This window comes from Chrysemys picta, chromosome 7, assembly GCF_011386835.1.
Source record: "Chrysemys picta bellii isolate R12L10 chromosome 7, ASM1138683v2, whole genome shotgun sequence".
In the NCBI taxonomy this organism is placed as follows: domain Eukaryota; kingdom Metazoa; phylum Chordata; order Testudines; family Emydidae; genus Chrysemys; species Chrysemys picta.
Window position 1 is genome coordinate 89278190 of NC_088797.1, and position 25349 is coordinate 89303538.

The window sequence follows — 25349 nt, forward strand, 5'->3', positions numbered from 1 at the left end:
CAGACTAAATATGTTGTGCATTCAATTTCTTTTGTTTAAATCGGATCTTCTCTTCTTACTAAGTTTTGTTTTTAATTGAACTCTTGAGTTTTAGATGGTCTTGAGATTTCATGCAAACTGTCCCAGAGAAGTTAAATGACCTTCAGCCTCTTCAGCCACTGCAACAGAACATGTGTGGCTGGCATGGGTCAGCTGAGTCATGGGGCTCATAGCAGTTCAGTCTCAGGCTGGAGCCCAGGCTCTGGGACCCTCCCTCCTCATGGGGTCTCAGCCTGGGCTCCAGCCGGACACTGAATATCTACCCTGTAATTTTATAGCCCCTCAGCCCAAGCCCTGAAAGCCTGAGTCAGCTGACCTGGGCCAGTCACAAATTTTTTTTGCACTGTAGACATACCCAAAAGAGAGGTAGCAGAGGATGGTTGTTGGGAACCTATCCACTTGGGATTCTTTGTCAAAAAGGGCACAGCCTCAGGCCTCCTCTCCCATAACATTTGTTGCTTGTAGGTCTGATGTAGATGCTCAGGAAACTTAACATCCACAGATGAGAACTAAGTGTAAGGGGCCCTATATAAACAAAGTGCTGAGCACAAGGTCTACATTCACCACACAAACAGCACTGATAACTAGACAGATTTATTTGTGTGGCAGGGAAATTATACAGTAATTGTTCATTTTGTTACAGAAATAGCCAGGGCAACTGCTTAATACAAGATCAGTTTAAAAAAAAAAAAACCCAGCAAGGTCTGAAATGCAGAAGATCGAAAAGCAGGAGAATTAGGTAAAGAGGTAGCAATGTTCAACTGAATTGGAGAAAGTAGAGAGATTGTGGGGGGTAAAACTGGATGCATTAAGTGACTGAAAATCATACAGAAGACAATTAGTGACCAAAACAGATAAAATACTAGAGATTTAGAATTCCATTAGTCCTGGAGACCAGGAAAACCAGAGAATTTTACTTCTAGAATGAAAATTTGACTGATCAACAATTATGATGGGTTCAGATGCAATTTTATCACAATACTATTAAAAAGCAGAATTATATTACCAGGCAGCACAGAGTTTGGGCTGCACAGGCTTGCTTCCAAGAAAGACAGAATATGAAAGAATATGGTCCATAAATTCACTTAATTTCTTATAGAAGACAACAAATGATAAAAATCTGTGTGTTGGGGGGGGGGAAGGGGAGAGTCAGATCTTGAAAGAATAGTCAAGTTTAAGATTAACAAAACACAGAAAACAAAATTACACTTTGCAACATTAAAGCCAATCACTCCCAATGTTATTAGGCATCTGAACATGAGAGTTTGTGAAAACATAACATGGATTGTGCAGTGCTTATTTTTCCCCACATTTGCTAAAGGACTGTTTTAGAACAGAAGGAGAGAGAAACCAGTAGAGAAAGTTAGGAACTTTAATTTAATTTTCTTCCCAAGGGACAAACTGGCTTTTCCTGCCTACAAAACTGTTAAAGATTATTTTAGCTAGCTTTGTATGAGTGCAAGTGATTATGTATGTTTTCCACATGTTCCCTGTCGCTTGCTTTTAATGTTTATACACTATATAGCTTCAGGCAATCCTATGTCACTTAATTTTTAAACTCTCAAAAAACAATCCTTCTTATAAGTGGGAGGGAGAGGGGGAAGGGGAAGGACTATACAACAGTGTTCTTTTTTACTAACATGTATTCCACTGCACACATGCAGTTACAGAGTTTTAAAATACAGCTTGCTGATTACAACATTTAAAGTGAACAAATAAAATAAACTCACTCTTAATATCTCATTCCTGTTTAATTTTTTTCTTTAACATTACAGCATGAAATACTCTAACAATAAATGGAGAGAATTGGCATATTTTAACTGTCCATGATTAGTGCAGTGATTTGTTTACCTACTGAACTCAGTTTTCTATACAAGCCATAGGTTAAAGGCTTGCATTAACATAATAGGAATATTTATCCAGCCAAGTGTGCTAATTCTGTGGTATTTTAGAGAGGCGCTATAAAGTGGACTTACAAATGGAAACTCACTTGCAACTTTAAATATTGAGCAACTAATCTTGCTCTAGGAGAGAAAGAGTTCAGCTTTGCTTGATCACAGGCAATAGCTCCATCAGAAGCCAAAAATATGACAAATAAAACTACCAGATACGTATCCTTCCTACGTACAAACATTGACTTACACAGAGCAGGCTAGATTCAGTTGGAGTCTAATGCCAATTTTTGCTATTCTAAACCCAAGCACAAGTTCCTGGCAGCAGAAAGCCCATCAGAGGAAGAGAAAGTGTTGAAGAAAAACGGCTGCAACACACCCACTGCCAAAGAACTGAAGGAAAGACCAACACACCCAAAAAGTGAGCCTCAGAGCGAATGTGGGTGGGACACAGTGTTTCAGCACATCCCTCAGCAGTTTTTGCTGTGTCCCTCCCCACTGGAAAATCCCAAGGAAGTGCTATGGTACCAGTGCTCATCTTGCCTTGAGTAGAGTGTTCTCTAGGGTACAGGTTTACACAGGGAGATGTGACTCAACTCCCTGCAGCAGTTCAATTAAGCTGGCCCACAGCACACAAGTTTATATAATCATATACTGGCTGAAAGCTAGGAAAGTCTGGGTTTTTTTCCCTACTGTTAACAGCATGCTAGGCGCTTTACAGACAGGCATGAAGAGAAGACTTCTCAAAAGGGTTTATAATCTAGATATTCTGTAATTGCACAGCTATTTATCCCCAACTAGCACAGGTGCTTCTTACCTGGAAGATTCCCCCTGGAGAGGGTGTCTGTATCCAAATTATAGGTATCCTGGAGCCGTAGGAGAGCTTTGGCTGCACCAGCCTGATCTTCATCATTAGGAAAATACTGGCGTTGAATAGTCATATTAGAGATGAAGCCTGAGGAGAAAAAAAAAAAAAAAGAAAAGAAAAAAAGGTTGGAGAGATCAAGAAGAGGACTGGGCTTTGCTTGTCCTGGGAGTTTTACATTAAAAAACATTTAATTACAAATAAGTATCTCTACACAAATTGTTGGATGAAAACCAGCATGTCACTACAGGTTATTATTAAATCAGAGGCAGATCTTCTTACAAAACCTACCACCTTTGGGCAGGACTCTAGATAAACAGTGTGTAGGCCTATTTGTACGGGGCAGTAATATGCTAACAGTGCACCTCTCTAGATTATTCAACAGTTATTTCATGAGCGTCCTAACAGGCCAATAAACCAAACATCACACAAGACCAACCATGCGGAATTGTTTTTAAAAATAAATAAATCAATAACCAATACACAGCAAATTCAAAGATAAGGATAATTAATTTTAACAGTTTATCTGTTGTCTTAGGGCTCTTCTTCCAAAAGAATCCCTATGCAGTATCATGAGATAAGGTAGCATAAAAGGGGGGGGAAAATGGTATCACTGTTACTACCCATGCAGAACCAACCTTAAGGCAGGATCGGTGATATTGTTCCAGTAAATGTATTGGGAACAGACAATCACTAATTTCACACATAAGTATGTTGAAAGATGCCTTATTTTAATAGAAGTTTATATGGAAAATGTGGGAGAGTCTCTCACTATTGAATAAGTTTAAGTCTAATTTTCACAATACTTTGAATCAAGTTTTTCATTCATGCAAACTAGAGTACACTTCTGAATATTAGTCCTTCAATTTAATTTTTTACTTCTGTGTTCTATTTAGGATGGTGGAGGGAAAGAATTGTCTTAGGATGGTGAAAGGGGTATAAATTAATGTAAATTAAGTGTTGTGAATCAACACAATGGAGGCCCCCCATTCACATACTAAGTCAACAGGGAGACAAGACACTGGGGGGGGGTGGGGGAGAGTTTCACCTTCCTCTGTAGCATGTGGTACTGGTTGCTTGCTGGTTTGAACTAGAGAAAATGGTGAATTTTTCTGTAACTTTAAAGTCTTTAAATCAAGATTTGAGGACTTCAATAAATTAGCCAGAGGTTATGGACCTCATGCAGCGGTGGGTGGGTGAAGTTCTGTGGCCTGCAATGTGCAGGAGGTGAGACTAGACCATGATGGTCCTCTTCTAGCCCTTATAGCACGGGTGGGCAAACTATGGTCAGCGGACAGGATTGACTCCCATGGTGCCGCAGGCCCCATGCTGCTCTCAGCAGCAGCCAGCCTGACATCCCTGCGGCCCCCCAGGCACCCCACCCCCCACCAACTCCCATTGGCTGGGAACAGGGAACCACAGCCAATGGGAGCTTTGGGGGAGGTACCTGTAAGGGCAGCGCATGTGGAGCCCTTCCCTCCTCCCCCAGGGGCCACAGCGCTTCCTGGAGCAGCGTGGGGCTGGGGACAGCACAGGCACGTGGGGAGCCTGCCCTGGCCTCGGTGCACGCTGCTGCCACCCCAGAGCCCGAACCCCTCCTGCACCCCGCCCCCCAACTCCCTGGCCTAAGCCCCCTGCCTGCACTGCAACTCCCCCTGCACCCTAACCCCCTGAGGCCCCTGCCACACCCCTCCTGCATCCCAACCCCCTTCCCTGAGCCCCCCGCTGCAGCCTGCACCTGTGCACCCCAATCCCCTGCCCTGAGCCCTGATGCACCCCACCTCCCTGCCCTAAGCCCCCTTCTGCACCCCAACTCACTGCCCTGAGCCCCCTCATACACCCTGCACCCCTGCCCTGGGCCCCCTCCTGCACTCCGCACCCCAACCCCACATACAATTTGTATTTTGCCCTGCATACAATTATGTATTGTAAAACCCAGATGTGGCCCTCAGCCCAAAAAGTTTGCCCACCTCTGCCTTATAGTCTATGAGTAAACTGGTATGTATACTGTTCCCATTAGGAGGGTATACCTGGTATTACTGTGAGTGCTCAGCAGATAAGGTGTTAAAATACTACAATGGAATGCTTCAAAAAGTCTTAGGGTGCATCTATTGTTAACTTGCAAGGCAAAAGTAAGAGCTGGCATAGCCTAGAGGAGATTGAGTGGCTAACAGACTGCTTTTTCAGGGAGCTGAAACCCAGTTAAACACAAGCAAATTTCCCTTTTGCTGGAGGCAGAGGGGTAAACAAGGTGACTCAGTCCTGGACACCCCCAGAACCATCACAAATAGTTCACTCTGAGGAATTAGAGCTCTCTGAATTTACTCCCTTTGTCCCTGAAGTTTTGTTGTTGAGCTTTTGACCTCTTTCTGTGTAGCTCAGAGCTCATTAAACTTTTTACCAGCACCATCAGCAATTTGACGATCAGGTGATAAGTGCACTACATGTACCTACATACAGAAAAAACAGGGTCTTCTTCTAAAGAGAGACTCACAAAGTCACGGAAAACATAGAAATCCTTGTATCTTGATGCATGCAAGATACAAGTCAAATAATTCTCTCAGCAAAAGTGTTTGACCATTGTTATTTCTACTGCAAGTGCAGTACAAAAAATATGTTCCTCAAAAAACAAAGTTGTGCTTTGCTTGGCATTAGGGTGATAATGTTAATCAGAGTATTAGCTGTGTGTTGATAACTCCAAAATCTCCTCAAACTTACCATCTGACATGTCCTTCAGGACCAGATTCTCCAGTTCACCCCACTCAGTGTTAAGTCGTTTCATTAACTTGAATGCATTTACAGGATGCCCCAAGAATCCTTCTGGGTCTTTTGTAGCAGTGTCTGTCAGTTGATCTAACTTCTCTGCCCATCTATGAAACATATATATATTAGGAATAAGCTTAATACAGCATCACTTAAATATTTTCCTATGTATTGTAAAACTAATGCCGAGCTACATGACTCTCTTGTACTGGAAGCTCTTTCAGTCAAAATGACGACTCACAAAAGAGACATTCATTTAGGACAAAAATCTTGCAGAAATTACTAATTAATTTTTATCCCCATAGGCAATAAATTCCTGTTCAGCCTTCAGGAACCTTCTTGTACATGAAGGTGGAGTCACAATTAAATATTAGTGTTATGAAACCAACTGCTTACTTTTTGATCTGTTCCAGCTTGCTCTCTTCTGCCTTGATATAATCTTTCAGTGATGTCACCAGGTCTTTTTCTGTGTTAATTAAGTCTGTCATGTGACCTAGAGAGGAAGCAATGATTTCAATTATTAGATCTCCTGCTCCTCCTCATTTAGAGCATTGTTTCTCAATCACCGGTTGAGTGTCTGGTCCCTGACACCTCCCTGGCACACTTAGGAAGGTAGCAAGCCAGTCCCTGATATCAAGAAGGTTGAGAAACACTGATTTAGAGAGATTTCCCATTGGAACAAACTTGGGCACAAAAAAAAAAGGAAAAACATTCAAGGTGGTGTTTACTTGGCTAGCCATTCTGTGTCGTTCTTATTATCCATGAAGAGGCGTTCAAATAAGATTTCTCTCCCTTTGATAGAACTTACAGTAGAGAGACAATCCTGTGTTTGACATAGCTTGTTGCCATAGAAGTGAATGCAGTGTCAAATTTAGCATTATGACTAATTCAGGACTCATTTAGAAGAGAATAAAGGCTGTGAGGGAGTAAGCTCTTGTTCAAATACATCTGGTACATAGCAAATATGGCAAGAATTAATTATGGAGCTACACAAAGTAGTATTTATTTAAATTGCTTTGCTTGCACTGACAGATTGTTTCTCAGCTACAAATTCATAAAGCAGTAAATCCTACAGGAAATACAGCAAACAGGCAGCTGAACCACTTAATCCTAGAGTAAATACTAGTTTAACAAATGCTTCATACAACATTAAAATATTGAGAGGGATAAAGATGGGATCCTGAAATGCTGGAATTGTGCATCCTAATCAAGAGTTATTTCATTTACTCAATTCACAAAAAGTAGCTCTCAATCCAAACTATGGTTTTGAATCCAATATCTGTAACAGAATACAATGAATGTGTATCCTGTTCTCTTGTCGTCATTTTAACAACAGAACTGATTTGACTGAAGATTTTCCCTCAAAAAGATAAAAAAAGCAATCGGGGCACTTAAAACTACTGGTGCATTTAGAGCGATGCTAATTAATAGAGCATACAGCTTCATCTTTAATCACACCATTGCAGAGTCAGTTCTGAAAGTTGGGAGACAGAACTCTGCAGTTATTCACTGTACATACAAAAGCAAATCTCACCAATTGAAGTGAAGAAGTCCATATGGGCATAAGAATGAGGCAGCAGAAAGCTCAGAACTAAAATACACCAAACCTTTACGGATGCCATAGTTCAATAGCTGTTGCTTCAGCACACACCTACAAGAGAAATACAGTGATTACTTTTATACACCATAGCATTTAGCCAGATTTTACTCCCACTTCAGATAAAGTGGTTTTTTTATTCACACACAGAAACCAGTTTCACCTGAAGTTTGTAAGGGGTTACAGTTCTATTAAACAATTCTTCTCCCTATTAACACATTACCCTTTTGGAATTATTTCCCTCCAGGCTGCAGTACTCTAAGAAGAAGTGGAAATCTTCCCAAAGGACTGACAACATTCTGCAAACAGCACTTACTTGTATTGCTCCATTATACCATAAAATGGAGAAGAGAGAGACACCAAAGAGGCATGTTTTCACAAAGCAGTCTTTACCTCTAAGAAGTCTCAGCAATGTTGAAGGCAGTGCCACCATAATACAATAAAAAGTTTTTTAAAGCCCAAAAATAAACAGAGCTAGACTGTGAGGAATCAAAAACAAATCACAATATATTGCATCAAAGTTGATTTTTCCAGTGTAAATACAAACATGAGATTGCAAGAGATCCCACACTGACAAATTCCATTAATAAATCATTGGTTCCCCATCATAACGTCTATACTGTATGCCTTCAGAAATGTACTACTTATAAGCCAGATGATACAGTAGCCTATAGAAAAGCCTGTAGTGAGTAACCGGTATTTCCTCCCATGAACTGTTGCCAGAGTTTTATAGCCTTTCAAAGTCCCAGACTTTCACCAAAGCCTAAAATTTTCTCCCTACAACTTTTCTGTGGGTTCAGCTCAGGAGAGGAAAAGAGAAGGCTTGGGAAAAGAGAATGTGTGTTATCCTCATCTTTCAGTATCCAGTAGGAACACCACTAAAAAACCTAGTCCTAACTGCATTTACCATTTCCACAGACCCTCTCCTCTGTGAAGCACAGAAGCAGCCCAGAGCAGCTGACAGCGACAGTGGAGGCAGCACTGGCAATAGTGAGCTACTATCAGAAGCTATTGGATAGCTATGAGGACCCCAGTGGCACCAGAGCAGCATGGGGACTCCAGACCCTCATCTCCTGTAGAGCACCTGAGATCTACATGGATCTATGAGATTTCGGGGCTAGAATGGTTGACGTTTCTACTAGAGCTGGGGAATTTTTTTTCAGACAAATAGATTATTTGTTAAAAAACAAACAGTTTCAATCAACTCAAAAGCATTCACAAATTTGATCCGATTAGCTTCATGTGGGAAAAAGATTTTAGGGACAGCTTCAGTGGGGGAAGAGGGAGAGAGAGAGAATGACTCTCTAGACCTGAAGGAGAGTTCTGTGAAAGCTGGAAAGCTTGTCTCGCTCAACAACAGAAATAGGTCCAATAACAGATATTACCTCACCCATCTTGTCTCTCTGAAGCTGGCCCTTAAAAGACGACTGAAGTGGACTTTTCTGATTTGCTGATAAATTTTGAGCACTTTTCAAACTGAGTAATTTCCCTGATTTTTCACTTCATTGGCCAAACCAAAAAATAAAATATACACACACACACACATACACACACCCCAGTTGGCTCTGCTAACAAGAATAAGCATTAGTATAAACAGTCACTACTAAACACCTGTTCTCTAACCAACTTGCAGCAAGTACACAACCTACTATGAGAAACAGTAAACTGAGCCTGGAAAGTAAAATGGAAACTACACCTGTTTACACCCAGTCTGAAATTATCACCAGGGTGTAATTCCCCTGAAGCAGATGAAATTAGTTACATCAGAAATTAATATGCTCCCCAAATGACCCAGTTCCGTTCTCCTTTATTCAAAGGAAGCTGCATCCACTACTTGGGACCCTTAAGGTGCCAAAAGAAAGTCTTCAGAGGAGAAACAGATTGCCTGGACTGTTAGGGTACATTTGCACTGTAGCTGGGAGCATGCCTTGCAGCCCAGGTAGACAGATTTATTGTGCTAGCTCAGAGTTAGCATGAAAATAGCAGTGTGGATGTTGCTACACAGGTACTGATTCAGGCTAACCACCGAGCTCAGACAGGTTTGGACTTGGGCAGCTAGCCCAAGCCACTGCCCATGCCACAACGTCTATTTTTAGCACGCTGGCTCAAACAGAGCTAGCAGAAGTCTTCCAAGACTGGGAGGCACACTCCCGGCTGCAGTGTACACATACCCTTAATGCAGGGGTGAGCAAATGTTTTGGCCCGAGAGCCACACTGGGGTTGGAAAACTGTATGGAGGGCCGGGTAGGGAAGGCGGTGCCTCCCCGAAGTGCCTGGCCCCCACCCCCTATCCGCCCCCTCCCACTTCCCGCCCCCCCATCCAACCCTCCCCCCGCTCCTTGTCCCCTAACCGCCTCCTCCCGGGACCCCACGCCCCTAACTGCCCCCAGGACCCCACCCCTATCCAGCTCCCCTGACTGCTCTGACCCCTATCCACACCCCCACTCCTTGACAGGCCCCCCGGGACCCCCACGCTTATCCAATCCCCCCACCTATCCCCTGACTGCCCCCCAGAACCTCCGCCCCATCCAACCGCCCCCTGGGACCTCCCCACCCCTTATCCAACCCCCCAGACCCCTTACCATGCCACTCAGAACCGCATGTCTGGCAGCCGCGCCGCCCGGAGCAAGACACACTGCTGCTCTGCTCAGTAGGAGCAAGCAACCCCGCTGCCCAGAGCACTGCCTGTGCGGCGCTGTGGCTGCGGGTGAGCCTCCCCGGCCGGAAGCTCAATGGCTGAGCAGGACGGTCCCGTGGGCTGTAGTTTGCCCACCTCTGCCTTAATGTGACTGCTGAACTTTATTTCCAAGAAAGTTCAAGCACCTCCGACACATTCAACTGAAGCAAGCAAATAACCTTGTGCATTGACTACAAAGCATAAACAAACAATTCTACTACACTATAAATATTTGCTAACTTTGAGTTAACAGTACTTGGGATACAATGAACTATCATTACACTGTATATTCAGCGAAATACAAGAACAGAGCTTTTTGTAAGTTATCTACTTCAAACAATTTATTGGAAAGGATCAGATGCGTCTCCTATGCCGTGCGCATGAGCTGAAATTCTTCCACAATGTCAAACAATACCACAATGAGGTCTTAGAAACTGCCAGACTGATGTACTCTAGCATCAAAGTTTTCCCCCTTCACCTTATCTCACAGCTTCTTCTAACAGTGTGGCAATCTCCCAGAAAGCTTCTGGCCCCAGCTGCAGTTGTATCCACTCCCTCCAAACCCTCTCTCTCGACCATCCCATACGCTTTTCATTGCCTAGATGGAGTCTTTCCTGGCATCTGCAGAGAGCTCTGGATCCTCCAACAACTTCTATTACCATCCCAGAAGGCTTCCATCCCTGCTGGAGCTCAGATATTCAGAGAAAAATATTTTACTTATAAAACCTGTAAGTTATATATGGTTTAAAGCATTCAAAATCATGTTTTGTCTCCACTTCTTCCATTCCTTCTACATACTACTTGCACTAGGATTGTAAAACCCACCACAATTCCACCTACTCCCTCCTCCTGTTCCCCAGGAATATCAGAGGATACTTTAAATGTTAGGTCAAATAAAAATAACCTCTCTTCTTCAAAATGTGTTGGGTGGGTGTATAGTTGGAAATATACATGCATACACACACACACACACACACACACACACACCCCTCAGAGCAAATGACAAACTATTAAAAAAAAGTTGAATAGAAACTTTACTTTTCTCCTCCTTGCCATTTGAAACTTCCAAGTTCTTCAATTTTCTTCTAATTGAAATTCCAGACAGTTCTACAGTTTTCTCCTCTAAAACAGCTCCAACTAAGATAGCAACCATCTCAAGACCACAAGGCATCCTCTGTAAGCAAACAGATTTTCTTTACAACTGTTAAGTACTGCTCCTAGAGGAATATGGGTGTGGGTTTTTGTTTTTAAAGGAATAGATACCACACTTGGGTCTGCATCTCTCTTCCCAAACAGAAGAGTATTACATTTTTTTAAAAGGAGTTATATAAATATTCACTCTCTTTGTGCTCTACAGACTGATGGGAGATTGCAAGAGAGTTACTGTCAGAGTAAATGTGCATAAAATTTCCGTGGGAGAGTAAAAGAAAACTAAGTGACCCTGTGAACAAAGTAAAATTAAAGCAGCTATAGGCATACTAATATAATGCCATGCCAATTATTCATCTTGTTTAACTTGTCTTGTGGCCGGTTTGTTAAGCTCCCAGTGTGCTGCTTAGTTCCTCCTGTTAAAAATGTAGGTGTGCTTTAAAAAGGCATAATGCACAAAACTGCTATTCAGATCTCCACAGAGGACTGTCAGAAAATCCTGAGTTATCTAACCTGATAATCAGGGTTCAGCATTTCACCAGTTATACTGTGCAGCTTTACTAAATACACTGGCAGAAAATACAGCATAGTAGTGGGGGGGGTGGGGAGGGGAAGCTGTTCACTTCTTGTTGAAGCGTCTCAACTAGGGAGGTTTGTGCAAAGAAATCCTAATTTCTCTAACTGAATTAATGGTTACCAAACATACATCTCAGAATGTAGATTAGTATAGGTACCAGAACTTTAACTTTGAAGTTCTTTCAATCATGTAATTCTTCAGCAACCAATTCCCAAAAGATATACTGTTGTGGTAAGTATGGTCTTATAAGCAAGGATCCAACTGCAACACACCAGTTCTGGTATCCACACCTCACTAGTTATATACCAACACAATCTGATCCATTTAAAAACACAGATATAAAAGTTTAGGAGGTTGTTTATGGTCTTATATGTAGCCCAATGTGCCAACAAAGGGTCAGCTTTTTCATCAACAAGATAAGTCTTTCACCAAGTGAAATTTTTATCCAAGGCTTTATTTTTGACCCTCAGTGTGCCCACATTAAAAGAAACTAAGCAAAATGTGGCCAGTTAAACACACTTCCTGCTTTTCCAAACTTGGATTAAACCTTAATTGTAATAACTGTTGGGAGGAGGCAGAGTTCCACAAAATCCTCTTCCATCTGATCACTCAACTGTTTTTAATAGTATTTTCTTTGGAGCACCTGATCAGGCCTCCACTTTCCTAACACCTTTGAGAGAGATGAGGCTGGAGTTAATTCTTTGCTTACTGGAAGTCAAATAATGCTTTTCACCCTATCAGTGTTGAATTGTTGAAGATGTGCAATAAGGTACTTATTTAGCCCAAATCACTGTATTTATCCTTACAATACCCCCATGTGGTAGGGAAAGGGATACCATTTTACAGTTAGGCAGAAAGTCTGTCTACACATGTAGTTATTCTAGTATAGCTGGTCTGCTTTAAAATTCATGTCCTATCTTACTCTAGTGGTGCTCAAACTTTTCCAGTCACTGGTAAAGGGGGGTGGGGGCGTAATGGAATCGGTCCACACACACCCTCCATTACAGCACAGCCAAGGCTGCCTCAGCAGCAGAGCTTGGGGCGAAACTGGTCTGGGGATGGAGAAGGAATGAGGGCAGAGCTGAGCTGGGGCTGGACTAGGGACAGAATGGAGCTGCAGCTGGAATCAGAGCTGGTCTGGGGGAAGAAAAGGAGCGAGGCCGGAGCAGGAATGGGGGCACTCCCTCCTCGTCCCCACATAGGGGCTGGCCCCAGCCCCCCCCAATAAAAAGGTTCCTCCGCCCTCCACACTTTGAGAACCGCTGCTACAGAATAACCTTATGGACAAATCTTAAGAGAAGATCATACAGGAAGTCTGTAACAGAGCAAGGAATTGAACCTGGCTCTTCCACATGCCAAGCTAATGCCCTAACCACTAGGCCACTCTTCATATGACACGTCATGCTGCAAAATTTTTATGACATCAAATTCAGGACTTCAACAATACAGTATGATACGCTTACGTTGGCTGTTCAGCATCTGAAGGCTGAGAATCAGCTATTTAAAATAGTAATAAATCTAACTCCAGTGAACTTTCCTGATATGAAGAGGCTAAAAAGGAACAAGTCAAATGAGAAGGAACTCTTTAATATTTGGGAACACTGAAACTGGGAATCCCTCCCCTTCCTGAAAATAGCTAAATTCAAATTACATAACATACTTGGACATAACCTAAAAAGGAAAGCTCAAGAGAATGGAGACAAGCTTTAGAACTGCTAAGGAAAATACTGAGGTTGAGATGAGAACTGACTGACAAGAAGCTGTTCAGACAGAAGAAGAAAAATCCTTTACTAGTGGAATTCCTAAAGGCAGTAGAGTTCCATGAACCACTGTGTACCACTAGGCAATTATAAACTCAGAAGTGTGAATTTTCAGACAAATAGTGGAAATCACACAAGAATTTTAGTACAGAAGTTCTAAAAACCAGTTATCTGAACTCTTAATATTAAAGAGCTGTATTATGAAGACCAATTTAAATATCTACTTTTCACACAGATGCAAATGAGCAGAACATATATGGGTAAATGTCTCCTCTCCTAAACACTTTTTTTCTTAACTAGAAAATGTTTATGACATTCTCTTTAATGACACATTTGTAACTGAGTTAACTCTTAGGTTTTTTTCCCCCTAGTTTTTGTTATTTATTTTAAATTGGATTTTGACAGTTTATGGTGTATAAAGAAGATGTGGCACAAACATTTTCTGGCTGCTTTTTACCTTGGAAATATGAAGATGAAGTCTGATCTCTGGTTTTCTTAAACAATTGGGAGGTATGACGACATTTATCAAGGGGCTCTTAATATTTTAACTGAAGAAATTAAAGTGTTGAATCTTTGTCAAAGACATTAAGCAAACGTTAATCACTGAAAGTGTTAAAAGGGTCAAAATCTGGAGGGAGCATGGTCTGTTATAGCAGAAATAAGTGAAAGAAGACAGAACTGGTGGGGAATCAAATCAGTATCTTAGATGTCTGTATACTAATGCAAGAAATATGGGGAATAAGCAGGAAGAACTCGAAATGCTAGTAAATAAACCATTATGACATAGTTGGCATCACGGAAACTTGGTGGGATAATACGCATGACTGGAATATTGGTATAGAAAGGTACAGCTCGCTCAGGAAGGACAGGCAGGGAAAAAAGGGAGGAGGTGTTGCCTTTTTGATTGAGATATATATAGTAGTATATATATATATAAAATGTATACACTTGGACTGAGGTTGAGATAAATAAGAGACTTGTTGAAAGTCTCTGGGGAAGGATAAAAGGTGTAAAAAACAAGGGTGATGTCATGGTACAGGTCTACTACAGACCACCAAACCAGGCAGAAGAAGAGGTGGATGCGGCTTTTTTTAAACAACTAACAAAATCATCCAAAGCACAGGACCTGGTGATGACTTCAACTACCCAGACATCTGTTGGGAAAATAACACAGCAGGGCACAGATTATCCAACAAGTTCTTGGAATGTATTGGAGACAATTTTTTATTTCGGAAGGTGGAGACTGTTCTAGATTTGATTTTGACAAATAGGGAGGAACTGGTTGGGGATTTGAAAGCGGAAGGCAACCTGGGTGAAAGTGATCACGATTCTAAGGACTGGTAGGAGGTAGAACAGCACAATAAAGACAATGGATTCCAGGAAGGCAGACTTTAGCAAACTCAAAGAGTCAGTAGGGAAAATCCCATGGGAAGCAAGTCTAAGGGGAAAGACAATTGACAGTTGACAGTTTTTCAAAGAGACATTATTAAGGGCAAAAGAGCAAACTATCCCACTGAGTAGGAAGGACAGGAAGTATGACAAGAGATCATGCTGACTTAACCAGGAGATCTTCAATGATCTAAAACTCAAAAAAGGAGTCCTACAAAAAGGGGAAACTCAGTCAAATTACAAAGAATAAATATAAACAAATAACACAAGTGTGTAGGGAGAAAATCAGAAAGGCTAAGGCACAAAATGAGATCAAACTAGCTAGGGACATAAAGGGTAACAAGAAAACATTCTATAAATACGTTAGAAGCAAGAGGAAGACGAAGGACAGAGTAGGCTCATTGTTCAATGAGGGGGGAAAGACAGTAACAGAAAATGTGGAAATGGCAGAGGTGCTTAATGACTTTTGTTTCGGTTTTCACCAAGAAGGTTGGTGGCAATTGGACATCCAACATAGTGAATGCCAGTGAAAATGAAGTAGGATCAGAGTCTAAAATAGGGAAAGAACAAGTCAAAAATTACTTAGACAAGTTAGATGCCTTTAAATCACCAGGGCTTGATTAAATGCATCCTAGAATACTCAAGGAGCTGACTGAGGAGATATCTATGCCATTAGCAATTATCTTTGAAAAGTCATGGAAGACATTCCAGAAGACTGGAAAAGGGCAAATATAGTGCCCATCTATAAAAAGGGAAATAAGGACAATTTGGGGAATTACAAACCAGTCAGCTTCATGTATGTACCCAGAAAGATAAGGGAGCAAATAATTAAGAAATCAATTTGCAAACACCTAGAAGATAATGAGGTGATAACAGTCAGCATGGATTTGTCTAGAACAAATCGTGTCAAACCAACCTGATAGGTTTTTTTGGCAGGGTCACAAGCCTTGTGGATTTTTTTGGGGGTGGGGAAGAGAGAAGCGGTAGATGTGGTATATCTTGACTTTGGTAAGGCTTTTGATATTGTCTCACATGACCTTCTCATAGACAAACTAGAGAAATACAGCCTAGATGGAGCTACTATAAGGTGGGTGCATAACTGGTTGGAAAATCATTCCCAGAGAGGGGTTATCAGTGGTTCACAGTCATGCTGGAAGGACATGAGTGGGATCCCGCAAGGTCCGGTTCTGTTCATATCTTCATCAATGATTTAGATAATGGCATAGAGAGTATACTTATAAAGTTTGCGGACAATACCAAGCTGGGAGGGGTTGCAAGTGCTTTGGAGGATAGGATTAAAATTAAAAATGATCTGGACTAATTGAAGAAATGGTCTGAAGTAAATAGGATGAAATTCAATAAGGAGAAATGCAAAGTACTCCACTTAGAATGGAACAATCAGTTGTACACATACAAAATGGGAAATGACTGCCTACAAAGGAGTACTGCGGAAAAGGATCTGGGGGTCATAGTGGATCGCAAGCTAAATATGAGTTAACAGTGTAACACTGTTGCAAAAAAAGCAAACATTCTGGGATGTATTAGAAGGAGTATTGTTAACAAGATACGAGAAGTAATTCTTCTGCTCTACTGTGCGTTGATCAGGCCTCAACTGGAGTATTGTGTCCAGTTCTGGGTACCACATTTCAGGAAAGATGTGGACAAATTGGAGAAAGTCCAGAGAAGAGCAACAAATATGATTAAAGGTGTAGAAAACATGACCTATGAGGGAAGATTGAAAAAAAATTGGGTTTGTTTAGTCTGGAGAAGAGAAGACTGAGGGGGAATATGATAAGTTTTCAAGTACATAAAAGGTTGTTACAAGGAGGTGGGAGAAAAATTGTTCTTCTTAACCTCTGAGGATAGGACAAGAAGCAATGGGCTTAAATTGCAGCAAGGGCAGTGCAGTTTAGGTTGGACATTAGGAAAAAACTTCTTAACTGTCAGAGTGATTAAGCACTGGAATAAATTGCATAGAGAGGTTGTGGAATCTCCACTATTGGGGATTTTTAAGAGCAGGTTGGACAAATACCTGTCAGGGATAGTCTAGATAATGCTTAGACCTGCCTTGCGTGCAGGGAACTGGACTAGATGACCTCTCGAGGTCCCTTCCAGTTCTATGGGTCTAGGAAAAGATGAAGGCTTGGGGATTTTTTTTTTTTTTTTTTTTTTTTTTTTTTTAAACAAAAATCCTTTTCATCTCTACTTTGGGCTGATCTACACACAAAATTATACTGAAATAAGGAGTGTGAATTAAAACTGATTTAGTTATTTCTGTGCAAGTATGTATGGATGCTATTTTGGAATTAAAGTAGTTAACTACTTTAGTTAAAGTTGGCAATTGACCAACTTTAACTAAAATCAACTCTAGCTACGTCCAATTTTGAAACAGAAATGTCTACACACAGACTTGCACAAAAATAACTAAAATCAGTTTTAATTCATATCGCTTGTTATTTATCATTTGATTATTGTAGCAACTACCTAGTGACTCTAGTCACAGGCTATGATCCCATTGTGCAAGGCACTGTACAAACAGTGAACAAAAAGATGGTCCCTCCCCAAGGGACTTACAGTCTAATTCTGACAAGAAACAAGATACAGACCAGGATGGATAAAGAGTTTTAAATCTGTTTTTATTTAAATTAAATGTAAAACTATTTAAAAGTAAATTTAAAATTGACAGTTCTGTTAAGATCTAAATGTATTATATTAAAAGCATTCAAATTAAATAAAAATAAAAAAATATTGAACAGTACATATTTTCTGCCTTGTTTTAAAGAAAGTCAGACCACTGAACTGGTAGAAGCCACTGACTAAGCACCTGGAATCAGTTTGCTGCAATGCTAAACCAGATTTTCATTTCAGTTTATTCAACTCTCTCAGTGCAATGACTAGTTCATTCAGAAGTTAGAAACCAACTGAAAAAGCAGGAAAGTTTGTTTTCCTTTTCCAATTTATGAATAAAAACTAGTGAGGAGAGGATGAAATATACTAGTTCAATCCCTTCAATTCCCTAACAGGTAGTAGTTTATTTAATAAATTAGTTTTTAATGCAAAACATTTTTAATTATTTTTCCTTACATATCCAGCACACTTAAGGTAAATTTTTTTTTAATTAAAATGTTGGGTTTGTGCATTTAATTGAATTTCCATTCAATTAGAGCGTGGCACAAATCACAAATAAAAATATCAATCAACTATATAATTGCTTAAATAAATTAGTACAGATATAGCGCATCTTCCCAGTTAGCAAAAAGAACAACCAAATTTAGTGTAAAGGCTATGGTTAGTTGCAAATCAACGTTATGATGGTTACCAACCAATGAAAAACTTTCTTTAGGAAAACAACTAAAAAGTACAAATGCAAAACTTGATTAAAATCAATTTTAAATCAATGTTTCCTGTTTGCGGATTCAAATCATTAAAATCAATTATTTAAAATCGCTTTGATTTAAATCAATCCACCCTGATATAGACTGACAGGGGAGCACAAGTAAACTATGAGACAATATTGTTCAGCTGGATGCAGTCTGTTATTGAGCTTAACTACCATCATCAGCAAGGCAAGGGAAAGGACCCAAATAGTCATGTTCTGAATTTCTGTCGGGGGTGGGGGAGTGGGCGCAGCGGGGATCTAACCACATCCTGGATAAAAGAGGCAGAACTAAGCCATATAAGTAGACTGAGGCTTGGTCTACACTATAGAGTTTGGTCAACATAAGGCAGCTTACATCCCCAGCGGGAAGCAGGAAGCCCTGGGGGGCAGCCAGGCTCCCGATGGCAGGGAGCAGGGAGCCAGGCTCCGGGCACAGAGCTGCATGTGGAGCACCCCCCCCTTCCCCTTAAGTTGGTGGAAGCCCTCCTGGTGAGGACACAAACTACTGACAGAAGGAGGGTAGTCTGGGCATGAACCACCATAGTAATAAGTTGACCTAACCTGCCCTGAAAGAGAACAGCTGGAAAGAGACTGTGGAGGAGACAGGTCTCTCTGATGGAGAGGAGTCCTGAGCCAGGGTCTACATGGGTAAGGGAACTGGAGTCAAATACAGGAATAGCAAAAAACACTTACAGTTTGGAGTTGAGCCCAGAATTGGCAAAGGACCTTTTGTTTAGTCCTGAACCCCAGAAGCGAACTGAACGGTTACATAACTCTGCCACAGGGATGAGCCAAAAAGACCCAGTGCAGGAGTCTGGGTAAGACACCGGCTGAGAGGGATCACTATGGCCGAGAAAGTGGCCACCAGGAGGGAGTGCTAGCGGCCAAGTTTCCCGCAACTACTCCTGGGGGAATTCTGTGCCAAAAAAATTATGCACACAATATTTTAAAATTTTGCAAATTTTATTTGTCAAAATAACACTATATAATCATGCCAGTTTCAATTATTTTGGCAATTTCAAAAAACCTGTCAACAAGTACATCTGTAACAACAGACAAAAATTCATATCTCCTCCCAGCCCAACCACTCTCACCCCCTCATGCATCTCAACTCTAAGGCACCTACTCGTGGCTGGATGCAGAGTTGCAGGTACTCCTGGGGGAATTCTGTACCACTGCACAATGCAGAATTTGGCAGAAATTAGTGTTGTGTGTGCAGAATTTCCATTCCCCTGCCCCTCAGAAATGGACTGCACAGCTGCTGGCCTCCACTAGGGGCTGCTGGACCCAGCAGAGCCCAGCTTGCAAATAGAAGACCGTGCCAGAGGGGAGGGCGAGGGAGCTGGAGGGTTCCTGGCAGCTGCAGTCCCCAGCATGCCCTGAAGGAGGTGACAGCACACAGGACCAAGACCAGCATCAGGCTGTTTCTCCCTCTGGATCCCTGGGCTCTAGGAGGGTAGGAGGTGAGAGTGTCTGGGCTGGGAGGGGGGCCAGGGGATCCCCACAGCTGGGCTCGGGGCAGGGGAAGCTGGGCTCTGCCCCCCCCCCCCCATGACTGGGCTCTGGGGGGGCGGGGGCAGAGAAACAGGAACTCTGTTGTCCTAGGGGTTTCTAACTCTCTGCTGTGTGTGTGTGTGTGTGTGTGTGTGTGTGTGTGTGTGTTACAGTCATACTTTGGTAAAGTATTTTGAAATAAATTACCAAAATAACTGGAATGATTATATACTGTTATTTTGACAAATAAAATTTGCAGAATTTTAAAATCGCATGTGCATTATTTTTTATTTTTTGGCACAGAATTTCCCCAGGAGTAAGATTTACACTCTGTCTATATTAGAGTAGTTACACCAATGCAAATCCCTAATGTAGCTACACTACACGGATGTAAGAGCATGGGTTATGGTGGTGCAATTACCTTGATCCAGTGTAGGATCAGATTATTAACATAAGCATAAGCCCCATTTTAAAGCTATGCAGTGCATTATAGCTATGCAGGGGTTTGCATTGATTTAACTACACTAGTGGAAATCTCTCATATATAGGCAGGACCTAATTTGACAAAGGGATTCATAGCAAGCAGTGCAGAACAAACTATCTCCTTGAGACTGACTACATTGCCTCTGCAGACTCCCAGCCCCAAACTAATGGAGTGAGCAGGAAGGGAACACAGGGCTTCTTCACAGCAATGCACAGGCCTATTAGGCCACCCACCAGCTCACAAGTGGAAGTTAAAAAAAATATATTTGTAAAACATTTGATGCATTTACTATAAGCAATCAGAGGTTTTCTCGGTCATCTTTAGCTGGGTAAGTACAATAATTTGCTTCAAACCTTAATTTTTGTATATTCATACAACAGTATTACTAAAAAGGTACATCTAGTCTGATATTTTCTTCTGCCTTAGCTCCAACCTACATTACAGCCTGGTCTACACCTAAAACTTGGGTCAACCTAAATACATGGCTCAGAGCTGTGAAAAACTTCACACCCTGTGCGTTGTCATTAGGCCAACCTAACCCCCACTGTAGACACAGCCGGTTCGATGGAACCATCGCAGTAGTGTCTAAGCTATAATGGCCTTGGCTACACTCGCGGATACACCACGCTGCGCTGTGAAGCGCGAGTGTAGTCGCGCCGCCAGCACTGCGAGAGCTCTCTCGCAGCGCTGCAAGAGCTCCACCTCTCCGAGGGGAATAGCTTGCAGTGCTGCGAGCGAGCGTGCAGCGCTGCAGGCACTGATTACAGTGGCGCTTTACAGCGCTGCACTCGCTGTGCTCGGGGGGGGGAGGGGTGTTTTTTCACACCCCTGAGCGCAGCAAGTGCAGCGCTGTGAATTGCCAGTGTAGCCAAGGCCAATGGCATACCTGCGAGCTCGTCGGGGGTGGTTTAGTTATGCCAGCAGGAGAGCTCTTCCCCGCCAGCAAAGAGTGACTAGGCGGGAGCTGTGCCTCTGTAAGATTCATAATGTAGACCCAGCCTTACAAACAGAAAAAAAGTTGCCTCTGTAACCTACTAGTTTGCAAAGTACTGCATTACAAAGTAATGGTCAGAATGAATGAAGTGGTTTTTTTCAGGATCTTAAACATGAAAATAAATTACCAGGCCTCTAGCAATTAAATTGCTTGCCACAAGATAAAAATAAATATGATGTATGCAAAGCTTCTACTGACCCAATCATCGGCTACATTTCATATTCCCACTTAAACATAAGCTACAATTAAAGCTAGTTACATTTAAAATTTCATTTCTATTTTGCTTTTAACACCATATGTACATAATTGAAGTCTGTTTAAATGTACTTTTGTTCCTACAAAAGTCAGTGTAAAATCTATTTAGTCTCTGATAACTGACAGGGTGATGCAACTTTAAACTTCTCAAAATAAGAACTGCTTAGACTAGCAGTTCCTGATAAATCACAAATAGCTTGGAGTAAGCTCTTTTTTTCAGAGAAAGACTCTGAAAAAATACTAGTGACCAAAAATTAGAAGAAAGTAATGGGATTTATGCAATGTCAGGTTTTCCACATCTGTATATTTTTTGATTAAATTGCATGCTCTTTATTCATATTATGCAACACTAACTGTAATAGGAGAAATGAAAAACTTCTTTCCAGAAGTTCATAAAGCAAGCAAAAGGTTAGTGAAAGAATGCTACTGCCACGTATCACTCCTCCCCCACTCACGTAATGGACATTTCATCTCTCCAAAGTTCTTTCCAATAGGAAACTCAAAAAAAGAACTACACCTCTTTAAAATAAACTAGAGAGTAAAAATTGTGTATAGTATGTAATCCTTGCTTGCAACAACTAATTCTTGATTCTCATGTCTTTTCCACTGACTCGCAAAGAGATCACTCTACAGAGTTCAGCATAAACACATATTTCTAGCATCTGATGCACAAATAAAATAGCCCAAAAGCTTATTACTACAAGTTTTTTCCCCTTCTAATTCAAAGAAACTGCTTTAAACTGCCCCAATGCAATTCAGTCTGCTAAAGACTGGAACTCAGGAGTTACAAGGAAAACCCATCTGTGTAACCTCAGGCTACAGTATTCTTGTTTAAACAAATATCTAATATGCACTCTGGTGCCATGACAATGGGCACAGGCTAAGAATATAGATGGATAATCCATTGCATAACTGCACTTGACTAGAGAAGAAATCTGATCCCATTTCAGAAGTAGCAAACACGTGCTTAACCCGATCAATACGCAGAATAATCTGCTGCAAATATGCTTCCTTCACGGAAAGAAGATTCGGGATCAGCTTGGGAGGTCCTAAAGTGGGTGGATGACTTCATCTGCCTGGACACCCCCTTCCAGCTGGGCCCGAGGAGGCTGCTGGCGCGGCTCACGGCCCAGAAAAGACCCTCGGACCCAGCTCCGGACCGCACAGGTTCTCTCGGGCCGCGAGCTCTCGCCGCTTTTAACACCCCACCCCCGCTACTCCCGGTACCCGGTGGGTCCGGCCCGCCGCAAACCCCCGCGGGTGGAGCAGGCGCCTGACGACAGCAGGCGAGAGAGATAAGCAGCCCCGGCCCCAAGGGAAGAGACTCCCCAGAAAGGCCACCTCGGCGGGGTCAGCCGCCCGCGGCTCCGCTCACGCCCCGGGGGCGGGGCGGGACAGCAGGTAGGATGGCGCCTCACCTGAGGGAAGGAGGCTGCTGGCTGGTGCTGCTGGGCCCCGCTCTCCCTGCGCCGAGCCGAGCCGAGGGTAGACACGGTAGGACCTGCTGTGTGGCGCAGCCCCAGAGTCGCTGGGCCTCTTCGGAATCTTTATATCGGCCGGGGCCCGTGTCGCTCCGCCCGCGGATGGGGAGGCGGCCACAGCTGCTGGCCACGCTGCGCCTACGTGAGCTCGAGCACAGCAGTAGCGCCCTGCGCAAGCGCAGCAGCCTGAGAGACAGTCACCCTGGAAACTGTGGGCGTGGCTTCTTCGGGGGCGTGGCTACGTGCGCACCTAAAGGCGGAACAGTGGGCAAACAGCATGGTCCCCCGGGGTAGCCTCTGCCCCTTACCCCAACAGTATCCTCTCGGCTAGCGGCCCTCCTGGTGGCCTCTGACCTGTCACTTGTACACGTGCCAAAGCCAAATCCCCTTCGCCTTTCTGCTCAGCCCAGGCTTCTCTAAATTAGAGGCTCTAATCCACCCCCAGCCACAAACAGCAGGCCCACAAGAGAAAAGTTAGGATTTACGCTGGGGGCAGGATGAAGAGAAACTGAGGCAGGGTCCCCCCTACTAAGTAGACAAAGGAACCCAGTGCTTTCACTTACTGGGGCTCAAACAGTTTTTTAATTTTCATAATTGACACAAACAAGGAGGAGTCTGGGGGCACCTTAAAGACTAACAGATTTATTTGGGCACAAGCTTTCGTGGGTAAAAACCTCACTTCTTCAGATGCACCTGAAGAAGTGAGATTTTTACCCACGAAAGCTTATGCCCAAATAAATCTGTTAGTCTTTAAGGTGCCACCAGACTCCTTGTTGTTTTTGTAGATACAGACTAACACGGCTAGCCCCTGATAATGGACACAGCAAGCGCTGATGTGCTGGGCACAGGTACTGCAAAAATCTTCTATTGGGAAAGGCTTCACTACAAGAAGTTCCCTAGAAGTGAGGGGGCCACTGCTGTGTGTAGCCGGGCCCCTCCCCCCCTCTGCCTTTTCCTCTGAAGCCCCTCACCACTCACTCCCCCTGCCACTCTTGGCCTCCTCATTCTAGGGAGCATTGTTTCTGGCACTCCAAAGGCAGTAAACTAGCATGCCTCCACAAGGAGGTGATCTGCACAGCATCCGTGGCATTTGTCCTCCTGCATGGCTAGTCCTTTTGGGGGAGGCCTCCCACAGCCTCTTATACACACCACCTATGGTAACTGCCAAGCCTGGAGGCACCAGGGCTCAGCCCTGGCACAAATTAAGCACTGGAAGTACCTACCTACCATGGAAAGATGTGCTCTGGCTCACATCACCAAAAGCTCCTTATATCCAACGTGTTGAGTTTAGGGTAAAATTAACAATGGGCTTTACAGAGAACCATGTTACATGAGTATTTGTACAACCCTCGCTCAGTTCTCACAGTCCTGTCCCCCATGCATGCCTCTTTCCCAGCACCAATGAGATCACTGCAAATAGAATGGGATAGAGCTCACATGGTAATTTAATATTTTGGCAGGATAAAAATTTCAAATACAAAATTTTACAATCAGAAAACCCCCAAAAATGCTTTGACAAAAAACAGACATTTTAGATAAAGAAGAACAAGAGTACTTGTGGCACCTTCGAGACTAAAATTTATTTGAGCATAAGCTTTTGTGGGTTACAGCCCACTTCATCAGCTGCATAGAATGGAACATATAGTGAGGAGATATATATACATACAGAGAACATGAAAAGGTGGCAGTTGCCCACTCTAAGAAGGTGTGAGGATATTTAACATGGGGAAATAGATTCAATGTCAAACCGTCTCAAATGGGCCATCTTGATTATCACTACAAACTTTTTTTTCCTCCTGCTGATAATAGCTCATCTTAATTAATTAGCCTCTTAGAGTGGGCAACTCCCAACTTTTCATGTTCTCTGTATGTATATATATATCTCCTCACTTATATGTTCCATTCTATGCATCCGATGAAATGGGCTGTAGCCCACGAAAGCTTATGCTCAAATAAATTTGTTAGTCTCTAAGGTGCCACAAGTACTCCTTTTTTTGCAAATACAGACTAACACGGCTGCTACTCTGAAACCTGTCATTAGATAAAGATAGAAACTTTCACACAAAAAATGTAGTCAAAAACCATTTTTCATTTTAAAAACAAGTTCTGAGACGCTTTTGGTCACCACTTGTTGGAAGCATTACTGGGAGTAATTAAATCTTTGGTATAGGCAGAGTCCTGACAAATGCATTGGAGGTGATAGTCCCAGAGCCTTATAAATATATAGGGCTAGGAGGCAGGCAATATACCACAAAGGCAGTGAATAAATGGTTATCAACTTAGCATAATTAACTGCAACTGTGCAAGCCTAAGGAAAAAAATTGGAGTACCATTGCTAGATACTAGTATGAGCTATTTGTTTCAGGTTTCTTCAGATAGCCACACAAGAACAAACTAGGAGACATAATAGCTTTGAGTCCAGAGTTCTCCCTTCAGAGGTCCACATACCGTAGTCCCGTGTCTTTCATAATGGCGGTAGTTAGCCACAAGAGCTATTGATAATACCACAATGTTTCCCTCATATCAGGTATCCTTTACCAGAATGTATAGGTCA

The 25349-nt window shown here is 42.5% G+C and overlaps 1 protein-coding gene across 1 annotated transcript in view; it reads right to left on the minus strand.

Moving 5' to 3' along the window:
* The window catches only part of P4HA1 (prolyl 4-hydroxylase subunit alpha 1), a 59521-nt gene extending 36538 nt beyond the window's left edge, over window positions 1-22983 (minus strand). The window contains 5 exon segments of the mRNA XM_005301734.5: window positions 2749-2886; window positions 5515-5666; window positions 5956-6052; window positions 7094-7210; window positions 22733-22983. Coding sequence (XP_005301791.2) covers window positions 2749-2886; window positions 5515-5666; window positions 5956-6052; window positions 7094-7181 — 475 coding nt within the window. The 5' untranslated portion in view covers window positions 7182-7210; window positions 22733-22983.
* Window positions 22984-25349: the final 2366 nt, after the last annotated feature.